The sequence below is a fragment of the Schistosoma mansoni genome, chromosome 1, assembly GCF_000237925.1.
Source record: "Schistosoma mansoni strain Puerto Rico chromosome 1, complete genome".
Classification (NCBI taxonomy): domain Eukaryota; kingdom Metazoa; phylum Platyhelminthes; class Trematoda; order Strigeidida; family Schistosomatidae; genus Schistosoma; species Schistosoma mansoni.
This window is the reverse complement of record NC_031495.1, coordinates 60,201,282-60,216,622: the sequence shown is the minus strand read 5'-3', so window position 1 is coordinate 60,216,622 and position 15,341 is coordinate 60,201,282. Positions and strand designations below refer to the sequence as shown.

Below are 15,341 nucleotides of genomic sequence, written 5' to 3'. Positions count from 1 at the left end.
AGGTGAAAAAATATCTGAATCTGTACAACTTTTCAATTAGAGACATGTTTAAGAATACAAGCTATTGACTAGGTCAACTCCAACAACCTGTTCGTCACAGAGTATATTTGCTAGGAAAGGTATTATAGAACTTTTACATCTTTGCTTGAGTGCATGGATATCAATGTATTTACGTCTCGTTCTACCAGAATATATACAAAGAGAAAGATATGAGTGAAATAGATGGCTGGATAACACCTGCCAGGAGTTTGCAAGACATTAGATATCTATCCACAACAATATTAATAATGACCTCAAAAGATTCACCACACACCTTACTAACTGCCTTCAGCACTTTCCACAATACACCACAGTCTTTTCTCAAAAGCCATGGAAAGAATAATGGAGAGCAGTAAAGAATAATAGGTAATATGCAGGAATTTACAAATTCCAAGAGTAAATGTCGAGTAATCCCAAAAACGTGCAGCCTCTTTATGTAGTAAGTCAGACGGAAAACTTTCTTCGATTACAGTAAAACATGAAAAGACCAAGAGAGATCAGAGGAAAAGGTCACACCAAGATAATTGACCTTCGACACTGTGTTTATCAAAGAGTCTCCAATGACACAAGCATTATGGGATCCTAAAATAGTGTATAGGTGCTGTCCATGTCTCGGGCTAAAGTTAGCAGCTTAACATTTACACGGATTAAGTATGGGACCATTACCAGCAGACCACCATTCAATACGAAACAAAAACTCATTCATTTCTATGGGATGTAAAGAGGTAGAAATCGGCATACATACGGTGAAATCGTTCGCATATTTCACAAAAATGTTTTCTGTGGAAGATCATGCAGAAAAAAAGAGAAAAGGAGAGGTGGGAGAACAGCTCCTTGTGGCACACCTTCATTACACAGTAGAGACGTTGAACACTTTCTTCCAAACACAGTGTACTGTTCTCTTTTAGAGAGGTGGGAGCATAGCCATTTATTTATCCAGCTGTCAGTGTTGACGCTGATTAACTTACTAAGAAAAAGTTGTCTTGGGATAGAATCAAAAGCAGAAGTATAGTTCAGAAAAGCGCATCGAATATACTTTTTACCCTTTTCCAAACCGAACACTATATTGTGATGCAGAACCGCGACGGCATCTAAGGTGCTTCTTTTGCATTTGTTAGCAAACTGATAAGGATCACTGTGCTCTTTTATTGAAGGTTGAAGTGGGAGTACGACTGTGTTGGGGATGTTAAATCCCCAGAACTCACTTAGTAAATGACTTATTTTTGTAATTTTATTTTGAAAATTTGAATTTCTTTGTTTGCGCACCAAAAGCGCTCTTTTCACCTTCATGTCGTATTTCCAACTTGGGAAAATCTTAGACGCTATTGGTTCGTTGTATCTTGTAATACGCTATTTTGTAATGCTTCCCAAGGAAAATTTTATGCTGTATATATATGTTTGATTTCTTGTTGTTGCGATTGCTTGTGCTCCTGGCTGCTTACGGAATATATCTTCCCCACTTCCAACTTGGACTTCTCACTCTAGTTAGCGGGCCTGGGACGCGTCAGAATAGATAGCTATTCGGTCTCTCCGTTCGCAGTCTAAGTGAACTCGTAACCGCTCCAACCATAACAGATTGTTAATGTCCTACACTTTTATTTAATTTTGGATTTGAATCTACAAGGCGATGACTAGGATTCCCGACCGTTGCTGCTACCTTGACGTGGTGGTCGGGCTTGCCTATCGTGATGATCCAATCGAGCTATGCTGGCTGGAACAATCGTTCCTCAAGGTCCTACCATGCCAGACAGGTCGGTTGAAGAGCGGTGAGACTAAAAGCAGCAATCCCAAGGTCCGAAGGCGAAGTCGTACTGCTGACTGTACAGAGGTGTGAAAGCAGTAAGGTGTTTCCTTCAGACAACCAGCATGACAGCGATGCTGCCTTCCCACAAGGAGGGGTGGGGTTAGAAAAGGTCGACCCTAAAAATGCACACCTCGCCTTATCCCACGGATTTCCGTCTCCGGCGGTAAGGACTTTTGAAGAACGGAGCTAACACGTCAAAAATCCCCCACAAAAAGGCCGTGCGTGACCGGCCTCAAGCAGATGTCCCTTGGGCACTGCGGTCACGCTCCCAGGTCGTTAAGACCAACACTAATCCAACTTCTTTTTCAGGTCCCTCAAGAAATACCCTTCCACGGTGTGGGCAGCCGGGAAGTGATACTAGCCCTCATACCCTTAACTGCACACAAGACCAAGTTGGTCGCTTTCAAATCCTTCCTACACCTAATAACTCTGTTATCTCCTCGACTAACCCTTCCCACGTCCTTTTATCGCGTCGCACCGCTAGGGCAAACGATTCGAGTACACAGAACGTTATTCCTGGTCTCCTGAAACCACGCTCTAAACTACATATAGGAACTTTTAATGTCCGAACATTGTGCCAAATAGGACAACAGGCTTCCTTAGCTAGGACTCTAGAATCTTACACCATCGATGTGTGCTGCGTCTCCGAAACGCGCATACAAGATTCGAGTAGTGTCATTCATTTGACCGCACCTAATCAAAATAAAGTTTCATCTCGATACACGCTCCGTGTATCTGGAAGCCCTGACGCTGCTTCCCGTGGCCTCGCTGGAGTAGGTATAGCATTAAGTCCTAGGGCAGAACTAGCTCTTTTAGACTGGATCCCAGTAGACAGTCGTCTATGCGCTGTTCGACTAAACGGATCAGTAAGGACTCGGAAAGATAGGGAAATTCGTCGTTGCCTCTTCGTCGTCTCTGCCTACTCTCCCACTGACTGCAGCTCAGACGATATAAAAGATGAGTTCTACAGGAAACTTTCTGACCTTCTCCGAGAAGCTAGGCGTTCTGATGTAGTAATAGTAGCAGGTGACTTTAATGCTCAAGTAGGTAAACTAAGTGAAAGGGAAGGACACCTGGGTGGATCTTATGGTGTCATGGCGAAAAGAACAGATAATGGCGACCGTCTGTTGCAGCTATGCTCAGATAACCGCCTATTTCTTGCAAATACTAACTTTAAGCATAAGGAAAAACATCTTTTGACCTGGCGACCCCCGAATTCGTCCCAACGTTGGACCCAATTAGATCACATCGCTATCAGCCACCGATGGAGGGGCTCGATAGAAGACTGTCGCTCATTCTGGGGCACATGCTTAGATTCAGATCATGCTCTAGTGCGAGCACGTATTTGTCTGCGTCTTACTGGACGTAGGAAAGACACTGCAGGGAAGCCTCTAAGGGTTCTACTTAATGGTAGGCAAGCTAAGAATATATTTCAGGAACAACTAGAAAAACAGTTAGGCAGCCATGTAAGTTGTGTCCACCCCGAGGCAGCGTGGAATGACATCCGAAAAGCTGTGGAATCAGCAGTGATATCCGCTAATAAGGTAAACCATAACGTTAGGGAGAAACAATGGATCTCGGCAGCATCTACCGCACTGATAGATGCTCGTAAACTCATCCCACCTGGCTCTGAACATAACGAAGAGCGGAGTCAACTTAAGCGCAGGCTTATAAGAAGTCTACGTAATGATCGTGAACAGTGGTGGGTAGCGAAAGCAAGAGAGATGGAAAAGGCAGCGGCAATAGGTAACAGTAGGCAGCTATTCAGACTCGTTAAAGAAACCGGTATTAGGAACCCGAATATCAGTGAAACCATCTCAGATAAAGATGGGCATATAATTCATTCTCAATCCAGGAGGTTGGATCGATGGGCAGAACACTTTAGGGATCAGTTCAACTGGCCTTCAGCCACACTTCAATTACCCACGATCCCCAGTCGTCCTGAATGGCAAATTGATGTAAGTCCTCCAACCCTCTGTGATGTTGAAAAAGCTATAGGAAATCTGAAGCGAGGGAGAGCAGCAGGCCCCGACAGGTTGACCCTTGAGATTTTTAAGGATGGTGGTCCAGTACTAGCAGTGAGATTGACTGAGGTCTTAGGTAGAATCTGGGAACTGGACGTAATTCCATCTGACTGGTCCCAATCACTGATTGTGCCAGTCTATAAGAAAGGACAAAAGTCCTCTTGTGACAATCACAGAGGGATCAGTTTGACTAATATAGTGTCTAAAATATTAGCTTCAATAATACTAGGTCGCCTAACCAAAGCTCGTGAAGAGCAGACTAGAGAAAACCAAGCTGGTTTTCGACCTGGACGTGGTTGCATAGAACAGATATTCACCCTACGTCAGGTCCTAGAACATAGACACAAATTCAGACGTCCCACAATAGTAGTATTTCTTGACCTTAAGGCGGCATTTGACTCTGTTGATCGTGAGGTTCTATGGCAGTGTTTGTCAGTGAAAGGAGTACCAAAGAAGTACATTAACCTCATAAAGGCTCTCTACTCGAGCACAACTGGTCGAGTTAGAGCCTATGGCGAACTGTCATCAGAACTGATTACCACAAGTGGCGTTCGTCAGGGCTGTCCACTCTCCCCATTCTTGTTTAACTTTGTCATTGACTTACTTTTAGAGATAGCACTTTCATCAGCTAAACCTCCAGGAGTTGAACTTTTACCAGGAGACTCACTTGTCGACTTAGAATACGCCGACGACATAGTTTTACTCGGTGAAGACGCTGACAACATGCAGAGTCTTCTGACCACTATAAGCAACTATGCAGGCATGTTCGGAATGCGATTCTCTCCCTCGAAGTGCAAAATGTTACTTCAGGATTGGGTTGCATCGACACCTGAACTAATGATAGGGAGTGAAGTAGTTGAGCGTGTAGACCACTTCACTTATCTTGGAAGTCTCATCAGCCCTTGTGGTCTGGTATGTGACGAAATCTCAGCACGGATACAGAAGGCTCGTCTAGCTTTCGCCAACTTGCGTCATTTATGGCGTAGGCGAGATATCCGTCTAGCAACCAAAGGACGGGTTTACTGTGCAGCAGTTCGCTCCGTCCTACTCTATGGCAGTGAAACATGGCCAATAAGAGTAGAGGATATTCGTAGGCTACTAGTGTTCGATCATAGGTGTCTTCGAAGCATTGCTCGTATATCCTGGGACCACCGGGTAAGTAATGCAGTTGTTAGGAAACGAGTACTAGGTAGGGATGGCAAATCGATTGATGAAGTAGTGAAACTTCATCAGTTGAGATGGCTGGGACATGTGTTACGTATGCCCGACCACCGACTGCCCCGACGTGCAATGTTTCATGGTGTAGGAGTAGGTTGGAAGAAAGCTAGGGGTGGCCAGACCAAAACGTGGCACAAATCAATGAAGTCACTGACAAGTGGACTGGGCCATGTTGGTAGGTGTAGACTACCTGGTTGGGATTCGCGAGATGACAGCAACCGATGGTTAGAGACCTTGAATGACATGGCTCAAAATCGTTTGCAATGGCGAAGATGCATCCACTCTTTGTGTTCTACCAAATTCTAATCTTCTGAATTCCTCATGTCTTTATCTTTTTCTCTTTCCAAATTTATTTCACTGTACTATACTCCTTCAATAATTTCTTGAAACCTCTAATCTTTTGGATTTCTGATTATACTCCTACTACTTCTACCACTATGGGATTTGAATCGACAACTGCATCTCTGTGCTAATGTGGTATGGCAACTCGAACTGATGTACGTACGTACGAAGTTCTACGTTGTGACTGACTGACTGACTGACTGACTAGGATTCAAGTATGCACACAAATAAGGAATAAACCTCGTTGATAGATATGTTAGAGAATAAAATCATAAAATTATTGCCGTCAATATCATTACCAAGCCTGTTAACTTACCCATAGAAAGCCAATACGGAACACGAAAACTGGCAGAAAGGACTTGATTTTTCAAATGGGGAAGAGATTGAGCATCGAATGGAAGAGCACCACACACCATGACGTAAAGAATAACACCTAAACTCTAAAGTTGAATGGGGCAAAAGTTTACAAGTTAGGTTAGATTATGAAAGTATTATATAGAGAACAATTCCTCATCTCACAAATCGTAAATTTTAGTCAAGAATAATCTGCTGTGATTATGAAATGAACAAATGAAGATAGAGCTAAAGGAGAGTAGCGCATACTAACGGAAGAATGAACAATTTGAAATAACTAGTTACAATAGTCCACGATCAATTAACAAGACATTGTTTATTTGTCGGCCATTCATTCTAGTAATGAACAGCTTATTAACGCTCCATAATTCAAATTATAACAGAGTACTACTATAGGTAACTTAATAAGAGTAAAGCTATGTTTACGTGGTATAAGACTGTGGATTCACAGAAAACATGGTAAGATTGTCACACATCCAGGAAGTAAATAAGACATTAGTCCATAAACATAAGAATATGGCTCAAAAGCAAAGTGTATTACACTATTTCATGTTATTGTCGACCAGCATTCTATTGGCAAGTATACAGTCAAAATCGTGTTTATATCATAAGTCGACAAGTAGCTCACCGCAATTCATTACCAAATACATAATTTTTACGCAGCTTTGAGCTAAGTCTTGTGTGAGGGCTAATAATATTACCCAGCCACCCAATTCAACGTAGGTAGAACAGGATATTAAAACCAAGTACTTCAACTACTGAGCTAATGCTCTACCTACTTCATCGGATCCTGGTCAAATATTGTACTATTTCTAGTTATTTGTTAGTAATTACCGAAATTTGACAATAGTTACTTATAGCAGTTTCCTCAAACTAAGTTGTTGCCACTATTAGTATATCTCAAATACTGACTGAACTGATGCGAAAATTTGTGACTCGATCTGCTACTTTTATAACAGAATTATGTTCAATCAGTTAGTCATAAGCATTATTATTAATTCATTAGCAGGTATACGGTCGTGTACCTGGCTTCAAGCCACTCAAATTATGGGAGCTAATGACACTACCCGGATGTCCAAACTGAAGTAAGAGGAGCGAGGTTTGTACCTTTGCGACTTAGTGACTGAAAGTCAAACGCCTTAACCGACACTTGATACATACACGTGATACATATGTGTATCAGTCCAAATTACAACACCACATCAGCACAGAAATTGAATTATCAAGATGAATACTAAAGTAGTAGAAATGTCAGTGAAAATTTAAACACTAGGGATGGAAAATGTGAATCGAGAAGAATGAATGAATTCACATCTCGGAACATAGCTTATTCCGGCAGGTAATTACCTCATGGACTGGTGCTAAGTCTTGGTTTGGTACTGACAAGCTTTCTTCTAGCCTATTCCTACACCTAAACTTAACATTGTCTATTTAGTGGTATCACCATAAAAACGAACCGATGTTCAAATACAGTTGGCCTTTTGTCACAAAACCTTAGTGATCTTTACAAGACATCCAAACAGTGTTTATAATGGACTATCAAACTACAAAAGGTTTATGTCCCGAACGAGAGAAAAAAACAATTATTTAAAATCGATATCTCAACAATAAACATAGACAACTGAGACCGTCGTTTTGTACTAGTTGGTACTATAACATTTTTAATATATATCTTTCTCTGAGTTGATATATTAGATGTTCAACAAAAAATGAACGTGTGACTTTCTAATTCTTAAAAAACCAAAAATATAAGGCTCATTGTAACCAGTTTTTAATGAGCTTATACGAATTGGATAGTAATCAGATCAACCACTTTTGTTTCCGAATACTTATTTCAGTCAAAATTTAAGTTCAAAGGATCATAAAATCTGCATCATTTGACAATTGCTTCCACTCTGGTCACAACAAAACTAGTTATTGTTAATTTTACTATTATTATTATACAGTGACGACTGAATTTTAGATACTTAATTGAATATTATTTATTTTAACTAAAAAGAAAACAAATTACAGATTCATAAGATTGAAATAAGATTACGACTCGCTTTTCTTAATCCAAAGGTAATGAGATACTTAAATTACTAAAACATCTACACACTCGATATAAATCTTAATAGACGAAGAGACAAAGCCTGGGATAACTGTTATTAAATAAGCAACACCTACCCAGATATCTGCTTTCACTCCAATGTATGGTTCGCCTAAAAATATTTCTGGTGCAGCATACGGAGGACTACCACACCACGTAGTTAAAAGGTGATTAGGTGAGTTGAAATGTGTGCCGAAGCTAAAATCTAGAATAAAAATAGTTAAAAATCTGAACGTGAAAAACTAGAATAATTATTTGTGACATACGTAAAAACAGGAATTTTAAGTTTATTTGCCTTTTTTATCCATTGAAATGAAGTTGTAGTGTGTATAAACAAATTATTCAATTCATTAAACTAAACGCAAACTCCGCCACACATTTAAACTGAACAAAGAAAACATTGAAAGACAATGAATAGGAGAATACTTATGCATCTTACTTTAAGATTCTCCTTTAATGGCATAAAATTGTTACTTATATGAATAATGTTTCGTTCATTGATTTAGATTCTAAAATTTCGTATAATATTCTCTAAATTGTTTATACCCGTACCTAATAAGTTTAATCGTCCTATAAATTAATTTTCTGATCACATCTAGTGGATACATAGTAACCATTTGTCTGAATTATATTTTACATTTGAATTCTAGGTGAGTGCATTTATTTATTTATTTTTATTAAACTCTAAACATCAATTTTACATTCCAACGAGATCTTACACCAAGTGTCACAGGTTAAAATAAAATGGAATTTCCATCCAAATTAAAATTAATGTAACCCAGTATATATATATATATATATATATATATATATATATATATATATATATATTCGCACACTGGGCTTCAAAACAGGATTTATGTGTGTTTGCTAGGCATTCTGTCTTCAAAAATAGAAACGTCAAATAGTTAAGACCAAAGAGGGATTCGGACTCATAAACAGATGCTAGAAAGCTAATCATGGAAGCCATAGCTTTCCCGTCAATGAAAAAACTTTTATCTTATCATTTTCACGTACTTCTATGATGCATAATTGTGTTGATTGAAAAACGCGATATCGTTTAACGTTCTTCTGTATACAGAAAAACATAAACGCATTAGCAACTTTCAAAAAATATGGGGATGACAAGTGTTGTGTAAGAAATGAAAAAGTACATTTGAAGGTCATATTGTATTTTTTTATCAAGACCCATCTTTTTTGTTTATACACAACCAAAGTAAGAACTAACGACCTGTCGGACCCCAGCACGGACGTCGTGTTTTTGATTGACACACTAGACTTCTATAGTCATTAATATAAATATCTACTTAGTACAATCGTATAAAAACTAACAACAATAATTAGAAACGTAATCCCTGATTTACGTTTTCATGTATATTTGGAATATATTATGGTTTCATGTAAGGCTGTGATAAAATTTTACTAATCACCATACCTTATTGTTTAGTGCTGTCAGCCAGTCACAACCTAGAACCTGTACATATGTACAGGTTGAAAAGATTAATCTTTAAGACTTTATGCAAAATTAGTGGTGTTGGACAAATGGCTTCCATTTTTAAAAATAAACAGAGTTTACAACAAATCAGCCAAAAATCAAATGATTATTAATTAGTATACTATATCTTAAGACACATAAACAGCTCTAGAAACTGCTTGAAAATTTCATAAAAAAACCAATATATTTAGCAATATTTACCCGCTAATTTGATATTCATTTCTGAATCTAGCAATATGTTTTCAGCCTTTAGATCTCGATGTACAATACCACAAGAGTGAGTGTAATCGACAGCCGAAAGTACATCCAGGAATTTGATCCGAGCATCGACCTCAGAAAATCTTCCATTCGTGGCTATGTAGTCTATAAAGAACACAATATTCATACTTAGAAACATGAAAATCGGTGCTATTGGTGAAAGTGGACTATCCACCGATAACTAAAGCTTCCAAGTGAATTATCTGTATTTCAATGGTTACAATAACACAGAACTTGGAGTGTTCGTGAGTTGCAATGAAGTCTAACAAGGAGTACCTAAGGAGCGTCAACATACGCAATGTGTGTAACTATTAAGAAAAACAAAATCGAACAACGACTATTTAGTGACAAGCAAAAAGTACGATTTTTATTGGCGACAAAAAATTGAACTCATTAGCACCATCAGTATTGATTTACTAGGTAAAGCCATGTATACGAGCGAGGGTTAGACATAATTACTTCAATAAGTCTATTTCTCTCGGGAAGGAGAACAGGCCACTCACAAGCATTCTCGATCCAACTCTGTCATGGACAATCCTTACCACTTCTTTCCAGTTAACATTCATCCTTTTCATGTCTGCTTACAATTCTCGGTGCAGTGTGTTCTATCACCTTTCTCCTTGCCGTTTCCCTTTACTATCACAAGTTACCACATGTCTCGTGATGCAGTTTGGTGATTTACTTAATGTATGTTCTATTCACTCCCACAGTCTTTTCTTCACTTCCTCTTCACATCGAAGCTGATTTATCGTCTTCCACAGTAGGCTGTTTGTTGTTGATGGTATCCGACCAATGGACATTGAGTATCTTGTGTAGACAATTGTTTATAAATGCTTGTACCATTTTCATGATGGTTGTAATAGTTGTGGAAGTTTCAGCTCCACATAGTAGAACTGACTATCTTGACGTTCGTATCGAATATTCTCACTTTGATATTGGTTGAGAGACAGTTGTTTTGAGTTGCATATGTTGTTCAATTGTAGGGATGATGTTGTTGCTTTGCCAATCCTCACCTTGATGTCTGCACTGGATCCTTCTTGTTCATCGATGACGCTGACCAGTCAGTCAGGTACGTGGAAGTTTCCACCTATTCCAACATAGTTCCTCCATCAAGTGTGATTGGTTCGTTTGGTGTTCTCCATGTTGTGTTTGAGGATGTTGGTGTCTCTCTTGTCAATGTTGAAGTCTACTGCAGCAGAGACTACTACTTCACTAGTTGTTTTGATCTGTATTTGTTCGTAAGTATGGGATAGAAGGGCTACGACTGTAGTAGTAGTAGTTTATTCTTTGAGTAAATTATGTAAGGGTTGGAACCTGTTGTTGAGTGCTATGTTGAATTCGTTGATTTTATCAGTGTGTGAAAGGAAGTGTGTATTGAACTTTTGTAATGCTGTTTGTCCAGTTATCCATTGCTTCTTTAGCTTCAGTCTGATCTTGAAAACCATATCGTAGTGGTGATCTGAAGTTATGTCAGTTTGTCTTCTGGTTCTCGCGTCTTCCATTGACCTTGTGAATTTGTCAGTGATGAAAGTACGATCTATATGATTCTCTGTAAGCGAAGGTTAGAGCATGTGAGATAAGTTCAATCTATGATTAGGGACTATATGAAATGACTTGAACTGATATCTATTTCTGCGACGTTTCAAGTTGCTACTTTCCGTTACTTCTTATATATATTCTCCAAACTTATTCGTTTACAACATTCAACTAAATGTTGTATTTTATCAAATTTAGCTTTTTATATTGAGGTATCGCATTCCCACTCATCTGTTTTCAGTCTACATGGCGCTGTTTCCCATTGCTAGAAATACTTCAATGTGAACTGACAACTTGTGCAACATATTCCTTGATACAATGCGGCTGAAATCTAAGCATGCTCAACTGTATGTGGGAGATGAGTTAAAAGTTAGTTAATCATCTCAGTGAATTTCGGTAGAATCTGAAAGATTAAAATATGCCTGATAGGACCTCACACTTGATTATTTCCATTTAATAAACCAAAGGAAAAACGAAATATAAGATATTAAGACAATGAGATGCCATGGTAAGTTTATTTATTTAAACACATAAATATTGGTACAAGGAAGCACCAGATAAATATGCGCCTCACAAATCTCATTCGATTTGTGTGAGGGCTGTGATACTGCACAGGTGCCCAAACTGAAGCAGGTGGTTTTCTTAGGGGGCCACACCCTGAGCCTTTGACCTGAAGGTCTAATCCAAAAGGCAGTGGAGCATCGTCAGGAGATGCAGTCCCATGGTAGCCGGTCACCAACGATTAGTTCATACGCCATTTGTTCCGTCAGGATACTGGAGCCCATGTGCACCATTGGTTTGGAATCAGGGTTTTCCAACTCCCCTAGGTGGACTCGCCTTGTCCACCAAGCCGGTTAAAGCGCCGGACATTCGCTTTTCGTCCTCTCAATTTCGTAAACAACACCCCCGTCACGAGAAGGCAGTGAGTAGGATTTCCCTGGCAGAGGCTATATATTCGCTGGCCATGTGAGAGCATTTCGAGAGGGAGAGTGGACTCTCCCCACTCTCGGCCGTACCAGGGCATTTGGGGGCGCCATAATAAGTAGTCCCTACTTTCAATGCTATTACTTAGTCTTAAACCACATAGTCAAAAGATTAGATTCTAACCAAACTTAACTATCTACAACTTTATATCATGTCCAATACAACCAAACTACTAGGTCTATGTGCGCTAAAATAATAATATGTCTCAAGTAGTTATGTGGTTTCCAGCATTTTATTTACACTAATTTTTAAATTTCATTGATGTTTTTTAGTTGTAAACAATAAGTTTGCCTTGTCACTTGGTGCCAAGTAAACATGAGTGAACTGACCAAAATGTTTACAACCTTTTACATTGGGATTTTTATCATCAGAAACCAGCATCATGAAGATGAACAACCGAGGTTTGAGTGAAACAATACTATGAAGTATATAAGTTAATGAATGTTAATACCGGTGCTTAAATAATTACTTGAAGTTCAAAAGGCTATAGGTAATCTGAAACGAGGAAGAGCAGCTGGACCAGATGGATTGGCTCCAGAGGTCTTTAAATATGGTGGTCCAATTTTAGCGATTAGGTTGACTAATATTCTGGCTAAAATCTGGGAGACGGATGTAATCCCATCCGACTGGTCACAATCACTTATTGTCCCAATATATAAAAAGGGGTCAAAATCATCCTGCGATAACCATAGAGGGATTAGTCTGACTAACATAGTATCTAAAATACTAGCCTCAATAATTATCAGGCGCCTAACTAAGACTCGTGAACTGCAAACACGAGAAAATCAGGCTGGCTTCAGACCTGGTCGTGGCTGTATCGACCACATATTCACCATTCGTCAAGTTTTAGAGCACAGACACGTTTATCGGCGTCCGATAATGATAGTTTTTCTTGACTTGAAAGCAGCATTTGACTCTGTAGACCGAGAGGTTCCGTGGCAGTGTCTGTCATTGAAAGGTGTACCTGAGAAGTACATAAACCTTGTGAAGGCTCTTTACTCGAACACTATTAGTCGAGTGAGAGCTTATGGCGAACTGTCATATGATTTTACAACCTCAAGTGGTGTACGTCAAGGCTGTCTACTATCCCCTTTTTTGTTTAACTTCATTATAGACCTGTTGCTGGAAATAACACTCTCGTCGACTGAATTTTCAGGAATTGATCTCCTACCAGGGGGACCACTAAGCGACTTAGAATACGCAGATGACATAGTCCTGTTTGGTGAAGACGCTGACAAAATGCAGAGTCTTCTGTTGGAACTCAGTAATAATGCCAGGATGTTAGGGATGCGTTTCTCCCCATCCAAATGTAAATTGTTACTCCAGGACTGGCCTGCGTCAACACCCGAACTAAGGATAGGGAGTGAAGTAGTCGAACGCGTGGACAACTTCACTTATCTTGGAAGTCTGATCAGCCCTAATGGGTTGGTGTCTGACGAAATCTCAGCACGGATTCAAAAAGCTCGTTTGGCTTTTGCCAACTTACGTCACCTATGGCGAAAGCAAGATATCCGTCTATCAATTAAGGGACGAGTATACTGCGCATCAGTTCGCTTTGTTCTACTTTACGGCTGTGAAACATGGCCATTAAGAGTAGAAGATACTCGTAGGTTACTAGTATTTGACCACAGATGTCTTAGAAATATTGCTCGCATCTACTGGGATCACCGGGTAAGTAATAGTGAGGTTAGACGCAGGGTATTAGGGAACGATGGTAAATCAGTTGATGAGGTGATGAATCTTCATCGACTGAGATGGTTGGGCCATGTGTTACGTATGCCTGAACACCGATTACCACGACGCGCTATGATGACTAGTATTGGGGATGGTTGGAAGAGAGTTAGGGGCGGCCAAACCAAAACATGGCATCAGTGTTTGAAGTCACTAACTTCTAGCTTGAGCCATGTTGGCAGATGCAGACTACCTGGTTGGGGTCCGCGTGACTATCGTAACCAATGGTTGGAGACTCTGGGTGACATGGCTCAGAATCGAACACAATGGCGTAGGTGTATACACTCTTTATCTTCCCTTAAACTATGAGATTAAAATTGCTTCATATCTCTCTTCCTTCCTGTACTATATCCTTATATACAACCTTTCTTTATATACTACCATCACTAAATTAATTACTTCTATGAATCCGGTGTTCATCTTGTTGTGCTAACGAGGTATGGCAACTTGGACCGACGCATATATGTGCCTGGTCCTACGTTGTAGCTGACTGACTGACCTTTTCAGTTTTCTAAAGAAACTTATAGGACTTATTTGTCAACTAGCATTTAATTACTGATAAACAGACCATTGACTTGGAAACACCAAGATGACTATCATAAATACAAGCTTAACAAAGATGACCAGGAGTTGAGATGTACAAAGGCGCTTACCAAATAGCTCGCCATTTGAAACATACTCCATTACCATACAGAGTAGTCGCTGAGTTTCCATAACCTGGAACTTATCACTACAAAGAATGGATTTACCTGATAAAGTTTCACAATATTTGAATGATGAAGCTCCTTTAAAATATCAGATTCTCTGTATATTTTTTTGAGATTTTCAGGACTTAGACGGGATTTGTCAATGATCTTTATTGCAACCTACGAAGTCAAAAGTGAGGGAACTAACATAAATTACGAAAATTCCAGTAATGGTGTGCTTGGCGAGTTTGACTGACGAGAATATCCCTTTCCCAATGGTTCTTTCAATAACATACGTACCCAACTTCGGTTTTGATGTATCCTGATGTTGGTCAGGGAAACTGGTAGTTGAGGCACCATCTATTGTTGAAGCCAACTCAGTGATGTCCGATTCCATATTATGGCGGTTAGTAACTTTTCTCGTACTACAACCAGGTGCACCGCATACACAAAAGTTCCCTGAATCCTGACAATAATCAGGTGATGTTTCGGATGCTACAGAACATTCAGTAGTACAGGACTGTCCATCAATCACTCCATCTAGGCCAATACGGCAATGTCCGCATGCGTTCATTTCTCTTGCAGATGACGTAACCTTGAAAATTGCTCATAGGAATTATAATCCGAAGTAGTTGAAATGTGGACAATCATCTGGTTTCTCTAACCCATGAATTTGTGAAATATAGACCAAAACAAACACAAAGTATGCAGCCGATATACGTCAGCAGATATAGATTAATGAAATGGAAGGTTAAATTGGTCTCTAACAGAATGGTTGGGA

At 39.5% G+C, this 15,341-nt stretch overlaps 1 protein-coding gene across 1 annotated transcript in view; it reads right to left on the bottom strand.

The window, feature by feature from the left end:
• The window catches only part of Smp_040190 (serine/threonine kinase), a gene marked incomplete at its 3' end in the record, with an annotated part of 32,014 nt that extends 16,878 nt beyond the window's left edge, over window positions 1-15,136 (bottom strand). The window contains exons 1-6 of the mRNA XM_018795063.1: window positions 14,778-15,136; window positions 14,624-14,740; window positions 14,528-14,591; window positions 9,567-9,728; window positions 7,948-8,075; window positions 5,744-5,867 (exon numbers count right to left, since the gene is read on the bottom strand). Coding sequence (XP_018649413.1) covers window positions 5,744-5,867; window positions 7,948-8,075; window positions 9,567-9,728; window positions 14,528-14,591; window positions 14,624-14,740; window positions 14,778-15,134 — 952 coding nt within the window. The 5' untranslated portion in view covers window positions 15,135-15,136. The remainder of the gene's footprint in view (window positions 1-5,743; window positions 5,868-7,947; window positions 8,076-9,566; window positions 9,729-14,527; window positions 14,592-14,623; window positions 14,741-14,777) is intronic.
• Between the last annotated feature and the right edge of the window lie 205 nt (window positions 15,137-15,341).